This window comes from Panthera pardus, unplaced genomic scaffold (assembly GCF_024362965.1).
Source record: "Panthera pardus isolate Hobbes unplaced genomic scaffold, ASM2436296v1 HiC_scaffold_7, whole genome shotgun sequence".
NCBI classification, from domain to species: Eukaryota; Metazoa; Chordata; class Mammalia; order Carnivora; family Felidae; genus Panthera; species Panthera pardus.
The window spans coordinates 27,411,257-27,434,126 of NW_026527002.1; the positions used below are offsets into that span (position 1 = coordinate 27,411,257).

General features: G+C 37.6%; 1 protein-coding gene across 3 annotated transcripts in view; it reads right to left on the minus strand.

The window, feature by feature from the left end:
* IL7 (interleukin 7) overlaps nucleotides 1–14,768 on the minus strand; it is a 95,322-nt gene extending 80,554 nt beyond the window's left edge. The window contains exons 1-2 of one of the 3 annotated variants that reach the window (XM_053896220.1): nucleotides 14,124–14,768; nucleotides 7,973–8,106 (exon numbers count right to left, since the gene is read on the minus strand). In XM_053896220.1, coding sequence (XP_053752195.1) covers nucleotides 7,973–8,106; nucleotides 14,124–14,133 — 144 coding nt within the window. In that variant the 5' untranslated portion in view covers nucleotides 14,134–14,768. The remainder of the gene's footprint in view (nucleotides 1–7,972; nucleotides 8,107–14,123) is intronic. The other 2 variants (XM_019453330.2, XM_019453329.2) reach the window with 2 other exon arrangements.
* Between the last annotated feature and the right edge of the window lie 8,102 nt (nucleotides 14,769–22,870).

Here is a 22,870-nt window from a genome sequence, read left to right on the forward strand (position 1 = left end):
CAATTTGGTGCCCAGTGAGAACTTTCTTCCAGATTTGCAGAGAGCCATCATCTCACTGTGGCCTCATTTGGTGGAGAGAGAAAGCTCTGGTTCTCTCCTGCTTTTCTAAGGGCACTAATCCCATCATGGGGGCTCCACCCTCATGACCTCATCTGAACCTAATTACCTCCCAAAGTCCCACCTCCTAATAAGATCATCACATTGGAGGTTAAGGGCTTTAATATATGAATTTTTGTAGAATATAGCCATTCAGTCTGTAACAAATGAGTATCACCCACATCATGAAGGATAATCTGTTTTCTTCATTGTCTATGGATTTCCATGTTGACATCTAAAAAATACCTTCACAGCAACATTTATGCTGCTACTGGACCAAATGGGTGTGTATTATAGCCTAGCCACACTGACACATAAAATTAACCATCACAATAATATTCTTTTATTATCCTTTTGATATCCATGGTATTAGTAGTGGTGTCCTTTCTTTTATTTCTAATATGTGTAATTTGCGTCTTTCTTATCTTCTTGGTTAGCCTGGCTAGAGAAAAGTTTACCAAGTTTATTGATCTTTTCAAAGAGCCAGATTCTGATTTCACCGATTTTCTCTATTGATTTCTTGTTTTGAATTACTTTTTTAATTCTCATTATCTTTTTTCTTATGATTAATTTAGTTTTAATTTGTTCTCTTTTTATTTTCCTAATATGGAAGCTTAAATGACTGACTTACATCTTTCTTCTTTTCTAATATATGAATTCAATGCTCTAAGTACTGCTTTCACTGTGTCCAACAAATTTGGTAATGTATATTTTCTCTTTAGTTCAAAATATTCTTAAATTTTTCTTGAGACTTTTTCTTTGACCTATATGTTATCTAAAATGTTGTTTAAACTCCAAATATTCCATCTATCTTTCTGTTATTGATTTCCAGTTTAATTACAATTATGTTTTAGTTTGAGACCATACTTCACATGATTTCTATATGCTAAAAGTCTGTTAGGATGTGTTTTATAACCCAGAATATGTTCAGACCTGGATATTGATATTCCAATGATATTCCATGTCACCTTGCCCAAAATGTGTATTGTGCTGTTATTGGATGAAGTATTTTATAAATGTCAGTTGGGTCCAGTTTTTATAGTGCTTTTCAGTTCAACTATATGGTTACTGATTTTCTATCTGCTGAATCTGTCAATTACTGATAGAGGGGTGTTGAAGTCTTCAATTATAATAACAGATGTATCTATTTCTTGCAGTTTACCAGTTTTTGCTTCACAAATGTTGATGCTGTTATTAGGCACATACACGTTAAATACTGTTATGCTGCCCTAAAGAATTTACCTCTTTATTATTATTTAATGCCTTACTGATAATCTTCCTTACTGCATGCTTTGCCTGAAATGAACATGGCTACTTCAGCTTTCTTTTGTTTAGTGTTAACATGGCATATCATCTTCCATCTTTTTACTTTTAGTCTATGTATATCTTTATACTTAAAGTATGTTTCTTGTACACAACATATAGTTGGGCCTTTTTTTCCCTTTTTTTTTTTTTTAAATCCACTCAGAAAATCTGTCTTTGAAGTAGTGTATTTTGGTTTTATTTTTATAACTAAAATAAAGCATTAATAGAACAAAAAGACTGGCCTCTTAAAAGCTAACTTCTCTTGTTAAATTGCAACTGATTCAGTCAGACTGCTAAATTATATACACAGAGAATTTATCTTCTAGCATAATCTGATATAAAAAGAACTAATTTAAGGTTTACTTTAGCTCCTTTAAATCTTTTTTCTTCTGTTAATAACAGTTTTTAAACATATTTAGACATGTTTATAAGGTAATGTTTGACAAGACTTTGATCATTTATTTTCTTGTCTACCTTTATCAGCAAACCAATGAAATGAAATGCAAGATCAAAGTCTAATAGGTATCAGGTGAGAGAGATTTTTAAATGTTAAAGAGCTTTTTGAAAAGGAGAGAGAGTGTATCAGGTTTGAATTTTGGAAAGATAACAAAGTGCCAGCAAAGAGGACAGATACACTCTGGTGGCGGGGAGATCATACAGCGGGGAACCTCCTGATGGCTATGGAAGCCATCTCAGTGATGTTCGAGGACTGCCTGATCTAAAATTATACTAGTGGAAGTCAATAGATGAATGACTTAAACAGGTGTTAAGGAGTTACAATAATCTGTGATGGATGAAATGAAGGAGTGAGGGTGCCAGGGATAATTCCAGGCTTTCAACACTGATAGACTGGGCAAATGCAAATGATGTTACCAAAGATAGAGAATGTAGAAGCAGAAACAGGTGAAAAGTGATGATAATTAGTTTTCTATTACGCATGATGTGCCAGTACAGTACATCTGAGTAAAGACTTCTAATTGATATTTAAATTAAATGGTGCTAAAGTTTATGAAAGGGGTGTAAACCTTAGGGCCATCTATGTATGCAAAGACGGAAGTTGAATACATGAAGGCCCCTCAAATAAAGATGGAGATGGAGTTAAGGACATTGGAAATTGTAAAGCCAGTTATCACCTATTCACATTTTATAACTTAATAACTTATAATAAAGAACAGCCCTTCATGTGCCTATAATCAGACTGACTCATTCCTAGAAAGTATGTGACCATATCTAGCAGCCTTTTTATTTTTTATCAGCCTCTGTTTTGGTGACTAAGAGTTATGTAACTCAACCATATGAATTATGTTTAGGCAAAATATTTTTTTATGGAAAAAACACAACAGTATTCACCATCTCAAACTAGTTCAGATTGAATATCAGGAAGGTACCTGACATTTGATTCATAACAAATTTCCAAAGAAACAGATGTTCAAGTAAAGAGACTTCTAGCCTATTTGAAACAAGGTCTGGGTTCTCATTAACTTATGGTACTGATTTTGAATTCATTTATTATTATCATATATTATTATAATTCATATAGTTACTTATGAAAAACTGCTATATGCAAGGTACTCTGTTAAACATTCTATGGGATACAAAGATAAATCAAGCATAAACTGTCCTTAAGATACTTACTGACTAGTATGGGGAAATAAGATATAAACTTAGGTAAGTGTACAAGGAGTACTGGGTTAAGAACCACAGACAATTTTAAAATGAAATTAAGAAAACAATCCCATTAACAATATCAAGTGCATCAAAGACACATAAATTACCTAGGAATACATTTAACAAAAAAAACTCAAAGCTTACAGTCTGAAAAATACAAAATATTTGTTAAAAGAAATTGAAGATCTAAATAAAAGGAAAATCATCCCATGTTCATGTGTTCATGAATCAGAAGCACTGTTATGCATTGTTGAAAATACAAAGCCCTCACATTTATCTGCAGGTGCAACAAAATCCCTATCAGACTCTTGACTGACTTCTTCCTAAAAATTAAAAGCTGATTCTAAAATTCATATGAAATTGCAAAGGACCTGAAATAGCCAAAACAATAGCAGAGCTATTTTCTATTTTTCCTCACAATAATGAGTATATTTTCTGGAACCAGATTGCTGGGGTTTGATTTCCAGTGTTGCCACTTTCTACCTATGTGATCCAGGTCTCAGTTTCCCCATTACTAGAGGTGTTTTAAGAATCATATAAGTTGATACACAGAAAGTGCTCACAGCAGCACTGGCACATTGTAAACCTTGTATTTGTATTAGTTATTATTATTACTATTATTATTATTATTATCACCTCATAGGGGTATTGTGAAGCTCAAGTAAGATAATGTATGTGAGGGCACCTGGGTGGCTTGGTCAGTTAAGCGTCGGAGTCGGTTTCGACTCAGATCACGATCTCACGATTGATGAGTTCAAGCCCAACATCAGTCTTTGTGCTGACAGTGCAGGGCCTGCTTGGGATTCCACTGCTGTGTGGGAAGAAAATTTTAGAAATCCTATCTACATGTGGTTTTTATCTCATCCTTTGTAAATTTTCTTCTGTTATCTATATCTATATCTATCTATCTATCTATCTATCTATATCTATATATCTATCTATCTATATATATATATCTATATATATATCTTTCTTAATGCATGAAAAAAATACTATGAAATGCTCTAATATGTAAATAAATGCTAAATGTGTATTTGTAGTGCAGGCTCCAAAAATTTTACTAACGAGTGTACTGTCTAAAGTCTGGAGATCAATGCACTATCCCACAGCATGGTCTCTCTCCTAGGGCCACGCTAATCTATTCTCCTCCTCAGAGAACCCAGCTTATATCTTCTGATTCCCAAATCTAGCTCGCAACCAGTCTGTTTGTTTTGAATGACAGTATGGCAGCCTCTCCATATGAAGTATGCAAGTTGCATACTTCACACCAAGACTTAACCATCACCAAATGAAAGCTTCTTTAAAGAAGGGTCTACAGCAATAGCACTGCTAGGAATTTACCCAAGGGATACAGGAGTACTGATGCATAGGGGCACTTGTACCCCAATGTTTATAGCAACACTCTCAACAATAGCCAAATTATGGAAAGAGCCTAAATGTCCATCAACTGATGAATGGATAAAGAAATTGTGGTTTATATACACAATGGAGTACTACACAGCAATGAGAAAGAACGAAATATGGCCCTTTGTAGCAACATGGATGGAACTGGAGAGTGCGATGCTAAGTGAAATAAGCCATACAAAGAAAGACAGATACCATATGTTTTCACTCTTAGGTGGATCCTGAGAAACTTAACAGAAACCCATGGAGGAGGGGAAGGAAAAAAAAAAAAGAGGTTAGAGTGGGAGAAAACCAAAGCATAAGAGACTCTTAAAAACTGAGAACAAACTGAGGGTTGATGGGGGGTGGGAGGGAGGGGAGGGTGGGTGATGGGTATTGAGGAGGGCACCTTTTGGGATGAGCACTGGGTGTCGTATGGAAACGAATTTGACAATAAATTTCATATATTGAAAAAAAAAAAAAGAAGGGTCTATACCTAGTCCATCATTATATCTACCCTGAAGCCCCCACCACTTCACCCCACAGAAAGGTTTTCCATAATAGCAGGCTCCAAATAGATGTTTGCTTCATGAATACGCTAACACAGATATTGCTATCAAGAGGCAGGTGAGTGTACTGGTTAACAGCAGAGGCTCATATCCGGGTTCTGACACAAACTGGGCGCCCCGAGCCTCAGGTTCTTCCTCTGTGAAATAAATGTAATAAAAGCACCTTTCTTATAGGCATACTGTTTATTTGGCTAGCACCTGGAACATAACAAACATTTCGTAAATATTAGTATTATTATGGTGTCCCTGAGACTCAAACCCAGTAATGTCCACAAAGCGTCTAGTTCACACTGAGTGCATGAATATTCTGCATGTTGTTATGAATAATTCTTTGTGAATTCTTTCTCCTTCCTTCTGATTTATCACCTCACATTTACAAACAGCTTTCTCGAGATTATCATGGCACTATTCACTGGAATTGATTAGTTCATACACTCTTCCATGTCTTGTGAATTAATCTCTTAAGAAGAGTAGCCATATTTTGCTTTGTTTAAATAGCATCATTGTTGCTGCTGTTGTTCTTGTTGCTGCTGTGTGGTTTAATGAGATAAGCTCCTCTAAATTTCCAGGAAAAATGTGCTATGAATCTGGTAGATAAAACTCTCCTTTTGGATTGCTAGTAGCATTTTTTTCTTTTTTTTGCAGTTTTACACACATAATAGTTATTTATAAATGTAGGACCAATACTAGTTGATTCCTTGCCCAGATAATAAAACTTAATAAAAGCATTATCTTGACTCAAAAACATTAATTTAGTAGCATTAATGCAGAAAATGTCAAGTGTCAAAAATGAATGAAATATAAAATGATATAATTACCATTTAGAGTACATTTTTTTTTCCTTGTCAACGAGCAAAATCAGGGACCTCTGTGGTCCCTGTTCAATATTATCTTGAATTTCCCATATCCCTCTAAGAGGCAGAACAATGATTTTTTCTATGTGTCACGTGCTACTTCAGTATAAGCATATGGAGAGGATGATAAGGAATGGCAGGAGGGGGCAGATTAGACAATTTCTCCCAACTCATGAACATTTGGGAGGGTTCTCCTTTGCCATTTGGGGCTTCAAGAACTGATTATCTGTTAAATCAACACATCTGATTATGTTGATATAGCTCTTAAATTGTCAAAAAATTCATTTTTTGTAGGTGGCATAATTGTGTAAAAAATCCCAAAGGATTTTTCCTCCTGGAACTAGTAAAGTGATTGCAGTAAGGTTTCAGGATACAAGGATAATATACAAAAGTCAACTGCTTTCCTACATATCTGCAATGAACAATTGGAATTTGAAATTCAAAACACAACACTATTTACAATAGCACCATAAATATGGAATACTTAGATACAGATCAGAGAAAATGTAAGCAGGATCTGTATGAGGACAAATATCAAACTGATGAAAGAAATCAAAGAAATATCTAAATAAATGGAAAGATATTTCACAATAGGATTTAATATTTTTAAGATGTCAGTTTAGATGTGAGTTCAGATACTTCATCGATCAGTATGTACAGATGGCAATAAACGTATGAAAAGATGTTCAACATCTTACGATATTAGGGGACTTGATTAAAACAACAATGAGATGCCATCACACACCTAAGAATGGCTAAAATTAAAAAGACTGACAACACCAAATGCTGGTGAGAATACGAGGCATCAGGAGCTCTCATCCATTGCTGGTAAAAATGCAAAATGGTATAGTCATTTTGGAGGACCCTTTGACAGTTTTATATAAAACTAAAGACAGTCTTACAATATGATCTAGCAATAACTCTCCTAGATATTTATCCAAATGAATTGAAAACATATGTCCACACAGAACCCTGTATATGAATGCTTATAGAAGCTTTATTCATAATTGCCCAAAATGGGAAGCAACCAAGACATGTGTTTCAATCAGTGAATGGAGAAACAAATGTGGTATATCCATTCAACGGAATTTTATTCAGCAAAAGAAGAAACGAGCTATTAAGCCACTTACACAAAAAAAAATCATGGAGTAACCTTAAATATACATTGCCAAGTGAAAAAATCCAGTCTAAAAAAGCTACATTCTGCATGATTCCAACTATATGACATCCTAGAAAGGCAAAATTATAGAGACCATAAGCAGATTGATGATTGCCATGGATTCAAGTGGAGGGAAGGAGGGAGGGATGAATCAGTGGAGCACAAAGGATTTTTAAGGGCACTGAAACTATTTTCTGATACTGTAATGGTGGATACATGACACTGCATTTGTTAAAACCCAAAGCACTGGACAACAGAAAAGGTGAACCCTCATGTCGACTATGGACCTTAATTAATAATAATGTATCAATATTGGTTCATCAATTTAACAAATGTACCACGCAAATGCAAGATGTTAATAATAAGGGAAATTGTACAGAGGAAGAATGAGTATGTGGGAATTCTCTACTTTCTGTTTAACTTTTCTGGAAGCCTAAAACCGCTCTAAAATATAAAATATATTGTAAAGAAAGTCCACAGTAAATTAAAAAATTAATTCACAGCAAGTTACTTATATACATGGGTATAAAAATATCTGTATAATACATATGCATGTACACACAGTCAGATAAAATAACTATATATCTCTTTTCATGATAATTTTTTAATGTTGTATTCTGTTATTTTCCCTTTTCTATTATAGTGCTTCTACAGTGACTAACAGTCATCAGGAAGTGAGGAAATGCAGATAGTTGTGCTAAATTATGCTTACAAGAAATTTAGTAGTGAAGGGAACTGGGCTGAAATGGATAGTGGTGGGAATCTGAAGGTCTACTAAGGAATCATTTTAAAAGGATATAATGATGCCAACTACAAAAATATGTACTTAGTAGCTCATTAAATTTTGCTCTTTAGTTATTCCACTTTCTTCCAAGGAATACAGATGGATACTTGAATATAAAACTGTTAAAATGTGAGAAAAACAAACAAGCACATACCAAGTAATTGATGCTGATCATTAGAATGTGCTGATATTCTCTTCCGTCTTTACCTTCAATATCACAATCAGATGATGCTACTGGCAACAGAACAAGGATCAGGGGAGGAATTCCAAAGATATACCTAAAAGAAACTAAATTGAACAGTGAGTAAGAATAAGCTAAATGTTATACGTCATATTATATAGTTTGATTGTGTTGTTTCAATTGGCCTGACCATTTCTATCTTTCTTTTTAAATTTATTTTGAGAGAGAGAGAAACACAAGGCGGGGAGGGGCAGAGAGAGAGAGAGAGAGAGAGAGAGAAAATCCCAAGCAGACTCCAAGCTCTCAGCTAGAACTCCGCATGGGGTGGATCCCACGAACTGTGAGATCATGACCTGAGCCAAAATTAAGGGTCAGACGCTTACCCAACTCAGCACCCTCCAGGCGCCCCAGACTGACCATTTATTTCTAATAAGTTTTTAAAATGCATCTTGGCTTTTGGATAGTGTGGAAAGAACCCTAAAATTCAATATTATGTAACAGCCAAAGTAAGATTACATTTTAGAGTTCAGATTTCTTTTACTTTTTTATTTAAAAATTACTCTTTGGAAAAGCTCCAAACAGGCGTGATGAAAGCAGCCTCTTTGCCTCTGAAAAACACTCTAGGGTATAAATCAGTTTATTCAATTTCAGTTTATGTTGAACATTTCTACAAAAAAAGCATCTACAGGTAAACAAGTAAACTATAGGTAAAAAAAAATAAAATAAAATGTTTTGAAATTTTATGATTTGTGGCATGAATATTTATGTAAACCTTGATGGTTGCCCAGGTATCCAGCTGCTCCTGGAGGCAGCAGTGCAGAATTATAGTGCACTGTAATTACATTCTTTCTTTTTAATACTAGACCTTAAAGAGTTTTACCCTTCCCAGAACTGTGACAAAGTTGGCATTTATATTTTCACATTTTATCTTTTAGGTTTCTAAGTGCCCAGAGACTCCTATTTTCTTCAAACACAGTTCTGTCTAGCTTCTTGACATGTTAGAAAAACCCAATAAATAAATTCACACCCTGTTAGCTAATGATTTATATCTGTTTTGGGTAAGCCTTCCTAGTTGGAGACAATTGTGTAAACAAAAGGAATGAAATTAAAAATGGTTATCATTTCAGGCAGTAATAACGCACTGATGGAAAGCCAGTTATTCCCAGAGACATTAAAATCTGGTCATATACAGACTTATTCTTCGTAAGCCTGTGAAAATGTCTTGTTTGCATCTTTCTGCAAACTTTTGACCTAAGTTAACAATATATTTCCTGTGAATTTCCAAATGAAGTTTAATTGTACTTGTTGACTGCAAGACATTTCACATCTGTGCCTTTTCTGAGTAGTACTACAAACAATACTCCTTGGAACCCAAGGACCTAATATTACGACAATCTAAACACTGTTAAATACATCATAAAGTTCCCAATAACATTATCATCTATTATATCATTATCTGTCGTATAAAAATCAATAGCACTCCCCAATAAATTATATGCTATTAGTGACCCAGATTTTTACAAATACAGGAACTGGGCTAAATAGCAGGTGTAACAACAAATATGAATCCTATATCTCATCTTCATATATCATGGACACTTGACAAGGTAAGAGAAGCAAAATGAGACACGTAATGTATTCATAGCTCTGCCGCTAAGTGTCTATATGCGTTCAGGCAAAATTCACATAGGAGATGAATAATGATGATGACGATAGTTATTTTTGAGTACCTATCATGTGCCAAGCACTTTGTTACCTTATATACATTATCTGTAAAGATCAAAAGGGTCCTGCAAATTAATCTTTTTGTAAAAATCAGATAGTAGGTCCCAGGTCCAGATTCTAATCTGAGTTTACTGCCTCACCAGCATTTTATCAGAAATGGCCATAATCTTTTAATAACATGTAATTACATTAGTCCTCTGAATGAAACCCATCTCTGTGTAATATTACACAGATTTGCCTCTCTCTTGTACTAATGTTCCTGCATCCTGAAGATTCTCAAACAATAATCAATTGCTATTTATTCACTAAATATACTGGATTTGTATAGATTGCCTACAGCCAAATTTCATTTTTTCTGTTGTTTTACAGGTGTCCCAAAGGTATTTGGAAAGAGTAGATGATAAGGAGAAGCTATACAGCATACAATTTAGGGGGAATATAATAAAATAATTAAATACTAATGAAAAAAGAGACACTTTTACTATTTATGAAATAGTATTTCATAATATTTTACTATTTATGAAATGAATGTTATTTCAAACATCCACCTTTCATGTTTTAATAAAGGAGGCCGTTTTACTTTCTATGAGTAGTATGTGTTGTGTCCTCTTCACCCTAACTTTCAGTAATTAGTGCTCCCCAAATTCGTATCAATTCAGTTATTCATTGAATGACATTTTATCAGGGCTTTCAATGATGCCTTGGTAGAAACCTCAGTCTTTTTTATGTACTACAACTAATTTCTCAGTTCTGAAACGTAATTTGCCTTGTCTGTAAAGAGTGTCTTTTGTTGCTGTTGTTAAACAGCTTAGCTCCAGAGGGAGTAGAGCAATACAAAACACAGAGGGTTTGGAATATGGAGATTTGGGGGTTTTGTCTTGCTCTGACAAGGGGTTGTATGACAATGTGTTGTGAGACTGACTGAATGACAGCATCTTCTAAGTCTTGTTTAACTGACTTGTAAAAGGAAATCTTTAGACTAAATGATCTCTCAACGTCTCATTCAACTTTCAAGCACCGTAATTCTAAGAATCCCCCTGGCCATCCAAATAAGGCATTTCTTTAGACTTGACATCACCTCTGGACAATACTGCAAACACACCCAGGGCTTCAGAATCACATCTCTCAGGTTCCCACCTCTCGAATTGACAATTTGCAGTTTGGTCTGCAATTGAAGTCTTTCCTCCACACCATATAGAGAGTAAACATATTAATATTGCTTCGTGTGAGCATGCTTTTGACATCCTTGTCACAACAGGAAACAATCTCTGCTTTCATTCTGTTTTGTTTCAGGTTATACATAGATATGCACCCTTTTCCCAACCCTGAACTTTTCTTCAGGTTACAGAAAAGACAAACCATAAGGAATAATGCAAGGCAAGCTTGGGCCTGTGGAATTGTCTTTAGATTTCCTGAAGGGATTGAAACTGTAGAATTTGTTTTCAGTAGGGAATTTGGTCAAACCAGAATGATGACTGTCTAAAAAATTCTTGTTGGTTTTTAATTTAAGCCAAATAATACATTCAAACCTCAGCTGTATAAGTTATGGGGTCAAAGTGAACGTAAAAAAATTAGTTTCTACAGAGGAGCCTGGGTGGCTCAGTAGTTTCAGCGTCTGACTCTTGATCTTGGCTCAGGTCAGGATCTCTGCTTAGGTCACGATCTCAGAGTTCATGAGATTGAACCCTGAGTGGGGCTCTGTGCAGACAGCATGGAGTTTGCTTGGGATTCTCTCTGTGTGCCCCTCTCTCTCAAAATAAATAAATAAACTTAGAAAAAATTAGTTTCTACTGTGTATCAAATCCAATCTTTCATCAGTCTTTAAGACCAATAAGTGCTTATTTAATATCCATTATAACATTTCATAGACCCATTTTCACTGGGAATTAAAAAAAAGTACTCAAAAGACATTCAAGATGAAACAGAAAACATTATCTGAATATATAAGACTTGCCTTTAATATGAACAACTGGCACAAGCAAATTGGTGCAATAAAGCAAACAAAAAATTAATAAACAGAAAACCATCTGCTGTATGGAAATGATCTCGTTAAGGTTACAAACATAAGTTTGATTATCTTCAGCTAAAGAAATCTAATATCTCCCACAGCCAATATTAAGATTGCACTGTAAACTCTATCCACAAATCCCATGATAAACCCTTAAAGACATTTCTGCAGCTGTCCTATGATACTGCATACAATATTTCATTTAATCTCATAACCACTTCTGTAGGTAAGTACTACCACTCAGTTTTGCAGATGGAGAATCTGAGGAACAAAGAAACTTTGTGAAGAGGGAAGAATTTAGAAACTCAGCTTTTAGCCACCGAGTTACACTGCTTGCTACCAAAAAAAAGTGTGTGTGTGTAGTTAGGGGGAATGTACAAAAACCCATCTTTTCCCACATGAACCTCACTAAGGTGCTTCCTGGCCAAGCTCTGAAATACTGTACCATAATACACTCTTATTTCAGAAAACAGACACTAAATATTTGTTCTTATTACACTAGGTTATGTGTCAGAGGTGAGATCCTAGAAAATAATCTCATGTGCATGAGTGTGAACATGACATGTAACTTGGTCCTATAAAATAGCCTTTTCATTTTTGTTTCAGATATGGAAATATCAATGCGGTACCATGTGTGATTGTCCTGTGTACCTGTTTAGGCTTTCTCATCTTTCTCGGTTCCCTGTCTTTATTACTATTCCACTTTTGCCCCTCAAATATGATTACATTACCTAAACTAGACAGCATAGTTGAGAACCACATAGTAGGGTCTCAACGACTTCAACTCCCAAAACAAATAGCAAACAAAACAAAACAAAACAAAACAAACAAACAAAAACAAAACAAAACAAAACAAAACCCTCTTCACAGTAACTCTGTCTTTAAGCTTCTAGTGAAATCTCTTGGAACAAAATGCAAAAGCCACACATTATGAGAAGTTCAGTTTTCTATTCTATTGTTTGCTAATAATACCTTATGGTAAATGAACAATATAGATACACTTCAGGAAATAAATCTCCCTGTTAATAATGCATACCCTAGCTTCCATTTCTTTTCTTTTCTCTTTGTAACCTCTCCACTTAAAATCAGAGGTGATGCAGGGATTAGAACCAAGAGCAATAAGAAAGAAAGAATTGCAGGCGATCCATGGCATTGTAAGGAAGGCAGGGATATACCTAATTTCTAATTCTATGCTGAACTTCTGGACGGCACCCATTACAAATCTTTTTCCATAATTGTCCTCCACACTCTATCCCCACAACCCCCTTTATTTTGGTACTGATCTGGTACTTCTTCGCTATGCCAATTCTTGATTCTTTAACACCTATGAGAGAGGAAGGAAAGGCTCCTTTCTTTGATCTAACGGTGTAGCCTGGAAAGCGCACAGACCAGGCATCAAACGGAAGAGCAAACTGCTCCCTACTCCCGCACCCTCCCCCACCCGTCTTTTTTTGCTTGAGGAAGTATTCACTATAAAGCATTCTAATTTCCCTCAACAGATCTTCGCCCCTCACATCTCGTCTTCTCCTTTTTCCCCTTCCAGTGAACTTTCTGGCTCTTTTCCTTGGCCATATGGCTGCCACCGGAATCCCGGTCCCTCGACTCGGCTCTGCCCTTGTCCTTGTTACTCTCTGTCCGTAGTCCGCACAAATAAAATATATCGGATCCTAGCAAAAGTCTAGAATTTGAACTTTTGCCTATTTAATCCTGCCTCCTCCAAGGAGTACCCATATAGGAAAAAACAAAAACCCGAAACTCGCCTTTCTCGGTGCCAGCTCAAGGACTCGGTTTCCCAGCAAAGGGCACGAGGTACAGCCCCAGTCGGAAACTCCCAGCCTCACTGAGGGGGCGAAACGGGGTTTTCCAGAGACCTGTCCCTTTAGGGTTTAAAAGCGCGTCCCGTGGGAGCTTCGCTTTCACTTCTCTAGAGAGTACGGAGCTACAGGAGCCCAGGTACTCGCCCCTCTCCAGGCGCCTGTGAGTAACTGGGCGCCGCCAGGAGCACGGGAAGGGCGGGCTGGGAGCCGGGTTGACCGAGGACAGCGCTGGCTCGGGAAGACTGACGGCGAGCCACTGGCTACCTCTGAGACCTGGTTGCCACCGCTGAGCGGCGCCGAGGCTGCAGCTCTAGGGCTCGGGACGGAAAGCCGGCGTCTGGGACGGCTTCTCGCAGCCGGCCAGGAGCAGCAGTCCCAAGTGCAAGTGGCTGTGGGCCAGGGTACTGAGGCGCGGCTGACGCCTGCCTGTGAGAGAGCCAGTGCTCTCGGCAGGTCCAAAGTGCAAGGCTGGACTGTTCCCGGACGCGCCTGGGCGCCGGGCCCGGCAAAGCGTCCTGGAGTCCCCGGGCGTGCAGGGCGCGCGAACCGGTGCGCCTGGAATAGGAGTCCTTACCATGGAACATGGTCTGCGGGAGGCGGGCGTGGTCATGATGACCGCAACTGCAGCAGGAGCAAGCTCTCACCGCCCATAGTCGCTGCCAGGCCCCTGGTCTTCCGCGGAGTTGCTGGGAGCGCGTGCTGGGTAGGGCGGTCTCTGCGGCTGGTTCCTTTCACCCACGCCGCGCCTGCTGCTTCATCCATCCCAAGGGGGGCGGCACACACCACGGCCCGGCTCTGCGCTTTGCCTTTCCCATAACTTCCGTAGGATCAGCCGGCAATGTACTTTCAGTTTCTACTTTGCGCTGGGTCTGCAGGTTCGATCTTGGGTTCACCACTCGGGCGCCTTCACCGCCCCACCTCTCTTGAGCACCTGCGTCCTCCCCCAGACGTTTCTCTGCACCTGAACCGGGACCAGAGGAGGGCGCGAATTTCCAAAGCACCACAGAAGGAATGAGATGGCCTTCTGAATGAGAACCATTCGAGGCAAAACACTCTCCAAATGACCTCTGACCGCCTTGGCAAAGCTAGGCGACTGGGATCTAAAAGCGTTGGTTGCTAATGTGTCCACGGAAGCCGCAAATGTGTAGGGCGAAAGCTGGGCTATTGCAAGCCTACGCCACAAGGGAGGCGTCGCCACGGATTTACTGATGCCAAGACATCTTGGGGCGGGGGTGGGGTGGGGGGTGGGGGTGGGGTGGGGTGGGTGGGGTGGAAGGAAGTAAAGAATGTTTAAGAGGGTCACGCCCTCAGCCCCTCAACCTCTGTAATCAGTCTCTTTCTGCCCTGTGGTTTGTAGATGCACCTGCCCAGGTGAGACCTCAAAGAAAAATAATCCTGTGGGTGCATCTAATCTGGTAAGTGGTATGTTTGAACCCGACTATGACTTCCACGTATACATTTGTCAGAATTGGCCAATAAATCATACTATCCATTTTTACTGTGTTTTACTGAAGAGTTAGTGTGTTTTTCTAAGCCTGAATTATTTTACTATTTCCTGTTTGAATTTGTTTTCTGATATTCGGCAGGAACCCTGCTTAAAAGAAGATGGGTACTGTAAAGTGACAATAATGATGATGATGATGATAATGGCTATCATCTATCTAGCATTTGCTTTGTACTAGTATAGTAGTAAGCATTTTATATATATCCTCTCATGCAAACTTTTCTCTGAGTGGACAATTTTCTTATCTACACTTCACAGATGTGGGAACAGAGACTTCCTTAAGTAACTTGCTAGAGTTCACTTAGCTAGTTAGTAATAGAGCTTGGGCACAAACCTGCTGTATTTTGACTCTAGAGTTCATGCTTGCAAACTCTTGTGTTAGTGATCCTTGTGAATAGTGTAGAGATTGGTGCCAAGAGGGAGGCAGGGTCAGGTATCATGTGGGTGTGTCTATTCCCCACTGTAGGGACCTCAGGAAAGCTTTCTGGAGTTTCTGAGTTCTAAATGGAGACTTAAGCAGGAACTAAAGTAGGGATGTGAACCTTCCAGAGTCTATTACAGTGTGAACAAAGAAAAGAGGAAAAGAAAGAAGGGAGAAAGAAATAGAGAATAACAGTGAAATAGAGAGTGAGACAGAGTTGCTCAAGCCTGACAGTTGGATCTCTGATTCCTCTTTTAGTCTCACTTCTCACATCCAATCCATAAGCACGTCTTGTCAACTTTACCTCTAAAATGAACCCTGAACCAATCTATCCATTATGTGAATTGCCTATGGGCCGATCATTAAAACCCTGCTGTCTAGGGGATCATCCAGCTTTCACCCTTGCTGAAGACTCCTTCACTCTCCTCACAGCAGCAGGATATTTGATTTCCACAATGCCACCTTCTGTGGTCACCCTCTGGCCACTTCCCACTGTGTACCGAGCCCTCCAGGTTCAGGGTGATCTGGGTACTGTTGCCTTCTCTGATCTTCCCTGCTGCACATCTCACAACGCTCCCCAAGCCTTTTCTTTCCTGTGCCCAGCCAAGCCTACATCCACTTAGAAGAACAGTACCCAGTACACAGGCATTCAGGAAGTGAGTGACAGAATGAGAGAGAACAATTGTATGAAAATGCATGAATGAGAACATACACGAAGAGGACGTACGTAAAGGCAGAGGGAAATAGAAGAAAAGAGGAAGAGCAGAGGGAAGCAATAAAGACCAGGAGACAGAATGGGGTGGAAAAAGCCAAGTATTTCCATTTGAGTGGAACCTAGAGTGGCAAGTGGGGAGTGGAGAAACAGGAGGCTGGAGTGACTTTTAAAAATGAATTCTGTAACTAAACACACCTAGATTGGTCATTTATAAATTTAAAATCCCTGATAGCACCACTGAGGTATGCAATTGCACATAGCCTACACCTTTAAAAAAAAAAAAAAAAAAAAACTTTTCAGGGACAAATAAAAGAGCATTCATCAATAACTTGCTCAAGAGGAAATCCGTCTTCCTTTTTCATGCAGTCACCATAAAACATGGCAGAATAAAGGCTTGCGCATAAATGAACTTTGGGGAATCATGAAGGGAAATTATGTAGAGCTCCAGGAGAGGACATGTAAATTCCTCACTAAATTTTGGCCCCAAATGTAAAGAATCACTCTGAAGAAAATATTCATGAAGAATTTGAAATTGCTATTGATATATGAAAGGGGATACATTGTGACTACATCAAGTTATTATTTTTCTGTGTATAAGAGAATAAATACTGTTTGGAAAAAAATTCCAAAATGAAGTCTTAAATCAGTGGTTGATATTTTGATAAGCTGAACATTATTTTTTTATCAAACAGATGGACAGGGATTAAACATTTTATGGTTTTTTTATATGCTCATGTTTTATAACTAGAGAAATGGAGTGGTTACTATAATGTTCACTCATAGAATCCATGTATCGTGCAGAAAAATCACCATGGAAACAAAATAGTACACAGTTTATAAATTACAATCAAGAAATATTAAGAGGGAAGACATCATCTCAGAATGATTTAAACAATATAATAGAAAGAACTGAAATAAAACGATATGAATGTCTACTTAAAGAGAGAATCGTTAAAGGTTAACCAATGTCTTTTTAGTTGTTCTGAAATCTTCAGTCAAATTAGTTAGTTTGTGGTAAAGCTGAAAACATTTTCTTTATTAATTATATGAACTACTTTTTACCCAACTTAATATGACTATTGTTTATAGTCTGAGATCTGAATGCTAGCTATCTTTTTGTCTATGGATTCAAAAAAATTTTTTTAATGTTTTTGTTTTAGTTTGGGGGGGAGGAGCAGAGAGGAGAGGGAGACACAGAATCCAAAGCAGGCTCCAGGCTCTGAGCTGTCAGCACAGAGTCGGACATGGAGCTCAAACTCGTGAACTGAAAGATCATGACCTCAGCTGAATTAAGATGCTTAACCAATTGAGCTACCCAGGCACCCCTGTCTACGGATATTTTTTGAGGTATCTATGACTTAATTTTCCAGGCATAATACTCAACATATGTCAATCACAGACACACACACAGACTCACCACACACACATAAAGCCTTATACGTACTGTGGAGTTGCACAGGGGCCTATCCATGGAAGGGCTCCCTGCTTAATTTAATACCCTGCAGTCACTGTCTTGAAATTCTTAATTATTTTTGGATAAGGGGACTTTCATTTTCACTTTGCGCTGGGCCCTGCAAATTCTGTAACTGGTCATGCACACACATATATGCATGTCTTCAAGGTGGTTTCAATCTGGGGAGGGGGGGAATGTATGTTAAATGTATGACTTCAAAGAAAAAGAATGTTATGAAAAGGAAAGGATGAGATGTATTTCAAATAAGGGTTAAGGCAATCTAGACCCATTTTAAAGATTAGTGAAACTAAAATCTAAAAAAATGTTAATCTACCTATCTGATGGACAAATAGCTGTAAGTGGACAACCTATAATTCTAAATCATATCTGTTTTATTTTCAAGCCTGAGCTTGAGGATGGATTTTGAATTTTATAAAATGACTGCTGAGCATCTATTTACATGGTCATATTTTTTTCTTGTTGTATTCCTGAATCAAATTTACCATAATGCTAAATTCAAGTTGCTAATATTTAACTTAGACTTTTGCAGTTATATTTATAATTGGTATGTGTTTGTTCTTCATATTATATTTAACCAGACTTGGGATATTTCATCAGATTTTCTTGGCTTCACAAAGGAATTTGGGAATTCTATTGTTTTCTAAAACTGTAAATGTTTAATTATTATATGAACTATTTGTTTCTGGGTGATTGACTAGATTTCAACAATAAATCATACTGAATTTCATGGGATACAGCCCAGGGATCAGATGAGACTATCAATTTCAAGCATTAGAAGAGTCAAAATAAAAAGATTCTTCTGAGGCTGAATCAGAATATCAGGAACCCTACTGGAAATGTATATGTCAGCATATCGATGATTGCTTGAGCCATTGAAAATTAATGAAATCATCCAACTTAGAAGAGATAAGAAAGAGAGAGGGCTAATGCCAGGAGGGACCGTGAGACACAAACATTAGGGTAGATGGAGAAATGGGTGCCCACCAACAAACTAACAGCTAGTGGACAGCAGAGTGGGAGAGGCAGAAGTCAGTGTCCCAGGATATGATTTCAAAATAGGTTAAGTAGTCAGTATTTCCAAATGTCACAAAAAGATCAAGAAAAATGAAGATTGTAAAGTGTGCCCACTAATTTGGCAGAGCAGAGTTTGTCCGTGGTTCTTGTGACAACAATTTGAGAAGAGCAGTATAGAGAAAAGCTATATTCCAATTTGTGGGGTACTAGGGAAGATGCAAGGAGAAGAGACAGCGTTTAAAAGATCTTTGGTAAGATAAAAGAAATCAGGCTATGGTTTGAAAGGCATGTAAAGCATAACAGAAGTTTCTGTTTTCATGCATGAGTGGTACTAAAGCATATTTATATAATAATTAGTGAAATTAGGTTCTCTGGAAGAAGCAGGAAAGGATGGAACTGAGAAACCCAAGATACACGATTTCTTCATGTGATCCCTTCATTTCTCTCTCCTCTTTCATTTTAGTCCTTAAATTGTGTGATTCTAAACAATCAGAATCGATTATAAATCTGGTGTCTAATTTCATGTTTCTTATTGCAATGTCTTCTATGACCTCACCTGTGTACTCTGGATTGAGTATTGGCTAGGGTAAGGATGAAATATTGCCCAAATTGTCTTTCAGAGGGAGGAGCAGTAGCTTATGTAGTTTACATCATCCCGTCCTTTTTTACACTAATGGGTATGTTGTTGGCAATTAGGGTTTTCTTTTAGGTACTAAATTTTGGAGGGACTCTGCTTTTAACTATTGCCTTTATAGATGATTAATTAAAGAAGATTACACTTATGACAATTTTCCTCGTGGAAATTATTGGAAGAAAGGGGAAAAATATTTTCCCCTTATTGCTTTAAAATCCCTGGACAGAGTCCCTCAATATCAGCCAGTTGCTATGTGAAGATGTTGAGTTGTTCTTGTGAGCTCCATGGACAATAGCGACAGTATCTTATTCAACCTGGAATTCTCTGAAATCAATAGAATTCAAGTTACAGATTCTTTCCAAGTATGACTTGTAGAAAAGGGAGATATCCAATTGCATGGGTCTTGACTTGCTATTCTTACAGAGAACAATGCTTTGGCAAACCTGTGGTAATATCCAAGAATGTTATAATAACAACTACTGATTGACATCGATATGTCTAGGGATCTGGTAGGCATGTCAAAATTCTTATATTTAATTTAAATTTAGACTTCTTTTTCTAGTATGGAGGACTGTGTGTCTTATTTAAATCCTTTTATTGTTAAATTACAAAGTTAGTTCAATCTGCTTCTCCTTCAGGCAAGCCAAGTTGCTCCAGCACATTGTCACTGTGTCGGATTCTGATTGGACTCTTAGAATATCCATTAACTTGTACCTGACATAGAATGATTAAGTGTATTGCAGCAGTAACTAAGTCCATAAATAGTAATAATTAAAAAAGATCTTATATGTCCCTGAGTTCCCAGGGTATCAGTTGTTCCTCTATGCCAATAGTGTGTCGATTAATTAGCAACCCAAAAGCCTGGTACTACCACTGACATGCTTGCCTAAAAATTCAATATATTAGCTGGTAGTGACATATACACTTCAATGTGAAAAGCATAAAAATGGAAGTTTTTGAGAGATCAAAACACTGAGCTGTTGAGTTTGGTGTTTCAGGAAATGATTTCTTCAAACAATGGAGCAAGTGTCATTGGTTTCTTGAGTAATACGGCCTATGAAATGGCGGTTATATGCTTTGATTTCCTTGTTTCTTTTACTATGTTAGCAATTCTCCCTAATGTTTAACTAACAAATTTTCTAATCATGTCTTCCTCATTACATTATTTCTCTGACAAACACTTTTGTTCCTGGTCTGTCCTGGGTAAGACATTGTTTTTACCAGTGAAATGTAATATTTTCTATTTCTTTTTTTTAATTTAATTAATTTATTGTTTTAAATTTACATTCAAATTGGTTATATAGTGCAACAGTGATTTCACGAGTAGATTCCTTAATGCCCCTTACCCATTTAGCCCATCCCCCCCTCCTAAAACCCCTCCAGTAACACTGTTTGTTCTCTATATTTAAGAGTTTTGTCTTATGTTTTGTCCCCCTGCCTGTTTTTATATTACTTTTTTATTTTTATATTATATTTATTTTGTATTATTATACTATTTTTGCTTCTCTTCCCTTATGTTCATCTGTTTTGTATCTTAAAGTCCTTATATGAGTGAAGTCATAAGATATTTGTGTTTCTCTGACTGACTAATTTCACTTGGCATAATACCCTCTACTTCCATCTACGTAGTGGATGGCAAGATTTCATTCTTTTGGATTGCCGAGTAATACTCCATTGTATATATATATACCACAGCTTCTTAATCCATTCATCCATCAATGGACATTTGGACTCTTTTAATACTTTGGCTATTGTTGATAGTGCTGCTATAAACATGGGGGTGCATGTGTCCCTTCAAAACAGCACACCTGTATGCCGTGGATAAATGCCTAGTAGTGCAATTGCTGGGTTGTAGGGTAGTTCTACTTTTAATTTTTTGAGGAACTTCCATACTGTTTTCCAGAGTGGCTGCACCACCTTATATTCCCACCAGCAATGCAAAAGAGATCCTCTCTCTCTGCATCCTCGCCAACATCTGTTGTTGCCTGAGTTGTTAATGTGAGCCATTCTGACAGGTGTAAGGTGATATCTCATTGTGGTTTTGATTTGTATTTCCCTGATGATGAGTGATGTTGAGCTTTTTTTCATGTGTCGGTTGGCCATCTGGATGTCTTCTTTGGAGAAGTGTCTATTCATGTCTTTTGCCCATTTCTTCACTGGATTATTTGTTTTTTGGGTGTTGAGTTTGATAAGTTCTTTATGGATTTTGGATACTAACCCTTTATCTGATATGTCATTTGCAAATATCTTCTCCCATTCCATCAGTTGCCTTTTAGTTTTGCTGATTGTTTCCTTCACTGTGCAGAAACTTTTTATTTTGATGAGGTCCCAGTAGTTCATTTTTGCTTTTTCCCTTGCCTCCGGAGACGTGTTGAATAAGAAGTTGCTGCGGCCAAGGTCAAAGAGGTTTTTGCCTGCTTTCTCCTCGAGGATTTTGATGGCTTCCTATCTTACATTGAGGTCTTTCATCCATTTTGAGTTTATTTTTATGTACGGTCCAGGTTCATTCTTCTGCATGTCGCTGTCCAGTTTTCCCAGCACCACTTGCTGAAGAGACTCTATTCCATTGGATATTATTTCCTGCTTTGTCAAAGATTAGTTGGCCATACATTTGTGGGTCCATTTCCGGGTTCTCTATTCTGTTCCATTGATCTGAGTGTCTGTTTTTGTGTCAGTACCATAATATCTTGATGATTGCAGCTTTGTAATACAGCTTGAAGTCCAGGATTGTGATGCTTCCTGCTTTGGTTTTCGTTTTCAAGAGTGCTTTGGCTATTGGGGGTCTTTTCTAGCTCCATTCAAATTTTAGGATTATTTGTTCTAGCTCTGTGAAGAATGCTGGTGTTATTTTGATAGGGATTACATTGAATATGTAGATTGCTTTGGGTAGTATCGACATTTTAACAATATTTGTTCTTCCTATCCAGGACCATGGAATCTTTTTCCACTTTTTTGTGCCTTCTTCAATTTCTTTCATAAGCTTGCTATAGTTTTCAGTGTATAGATTTTTCACCTCTTTGGTTAGATTTATTCCTAGGTATTTTATGGTTTTGGTGCAATTGTAAATGGGATCGCTTCCTTGATTTCTCTTTCTGTTGCTTCATTACTGGTGTATAGGAATGCAACCGATTTCTGTGCATTGATTTTATATACTGCCACTTTCCTGAATTCATGGATCAGTTCTAGCAGTTTTTTTGGTGGAATCTTTAGGGTTTTCCATATCATGTCACCTGTGAAGAGTAAAAGTTTGACCTCCTCCTGGCTGATTTGGATGCCTTTTATTTGTTTGTGTTGTCTGATTGCAGAGGATAAGACTTCTAATACTCTGTTGAATAACCATGGGGAGAGTGGACATGCCTGTCTTGTTCCTGACCTTAGGGGGAAAGCTCTCAGTGTTTCCCCATTGAGGATGATATTAGCGTTGGGTCTTTCATATATGGCTTTTATGATCTTGAGGTATGATCCTTCTATCCCTACTTTCTTGAGGGTTTTTATCAAGAAAGGGTGCTATGTTTTGTCAAATACTTTCTCTGCATCTTTTGAGAGGATCATATGGTTC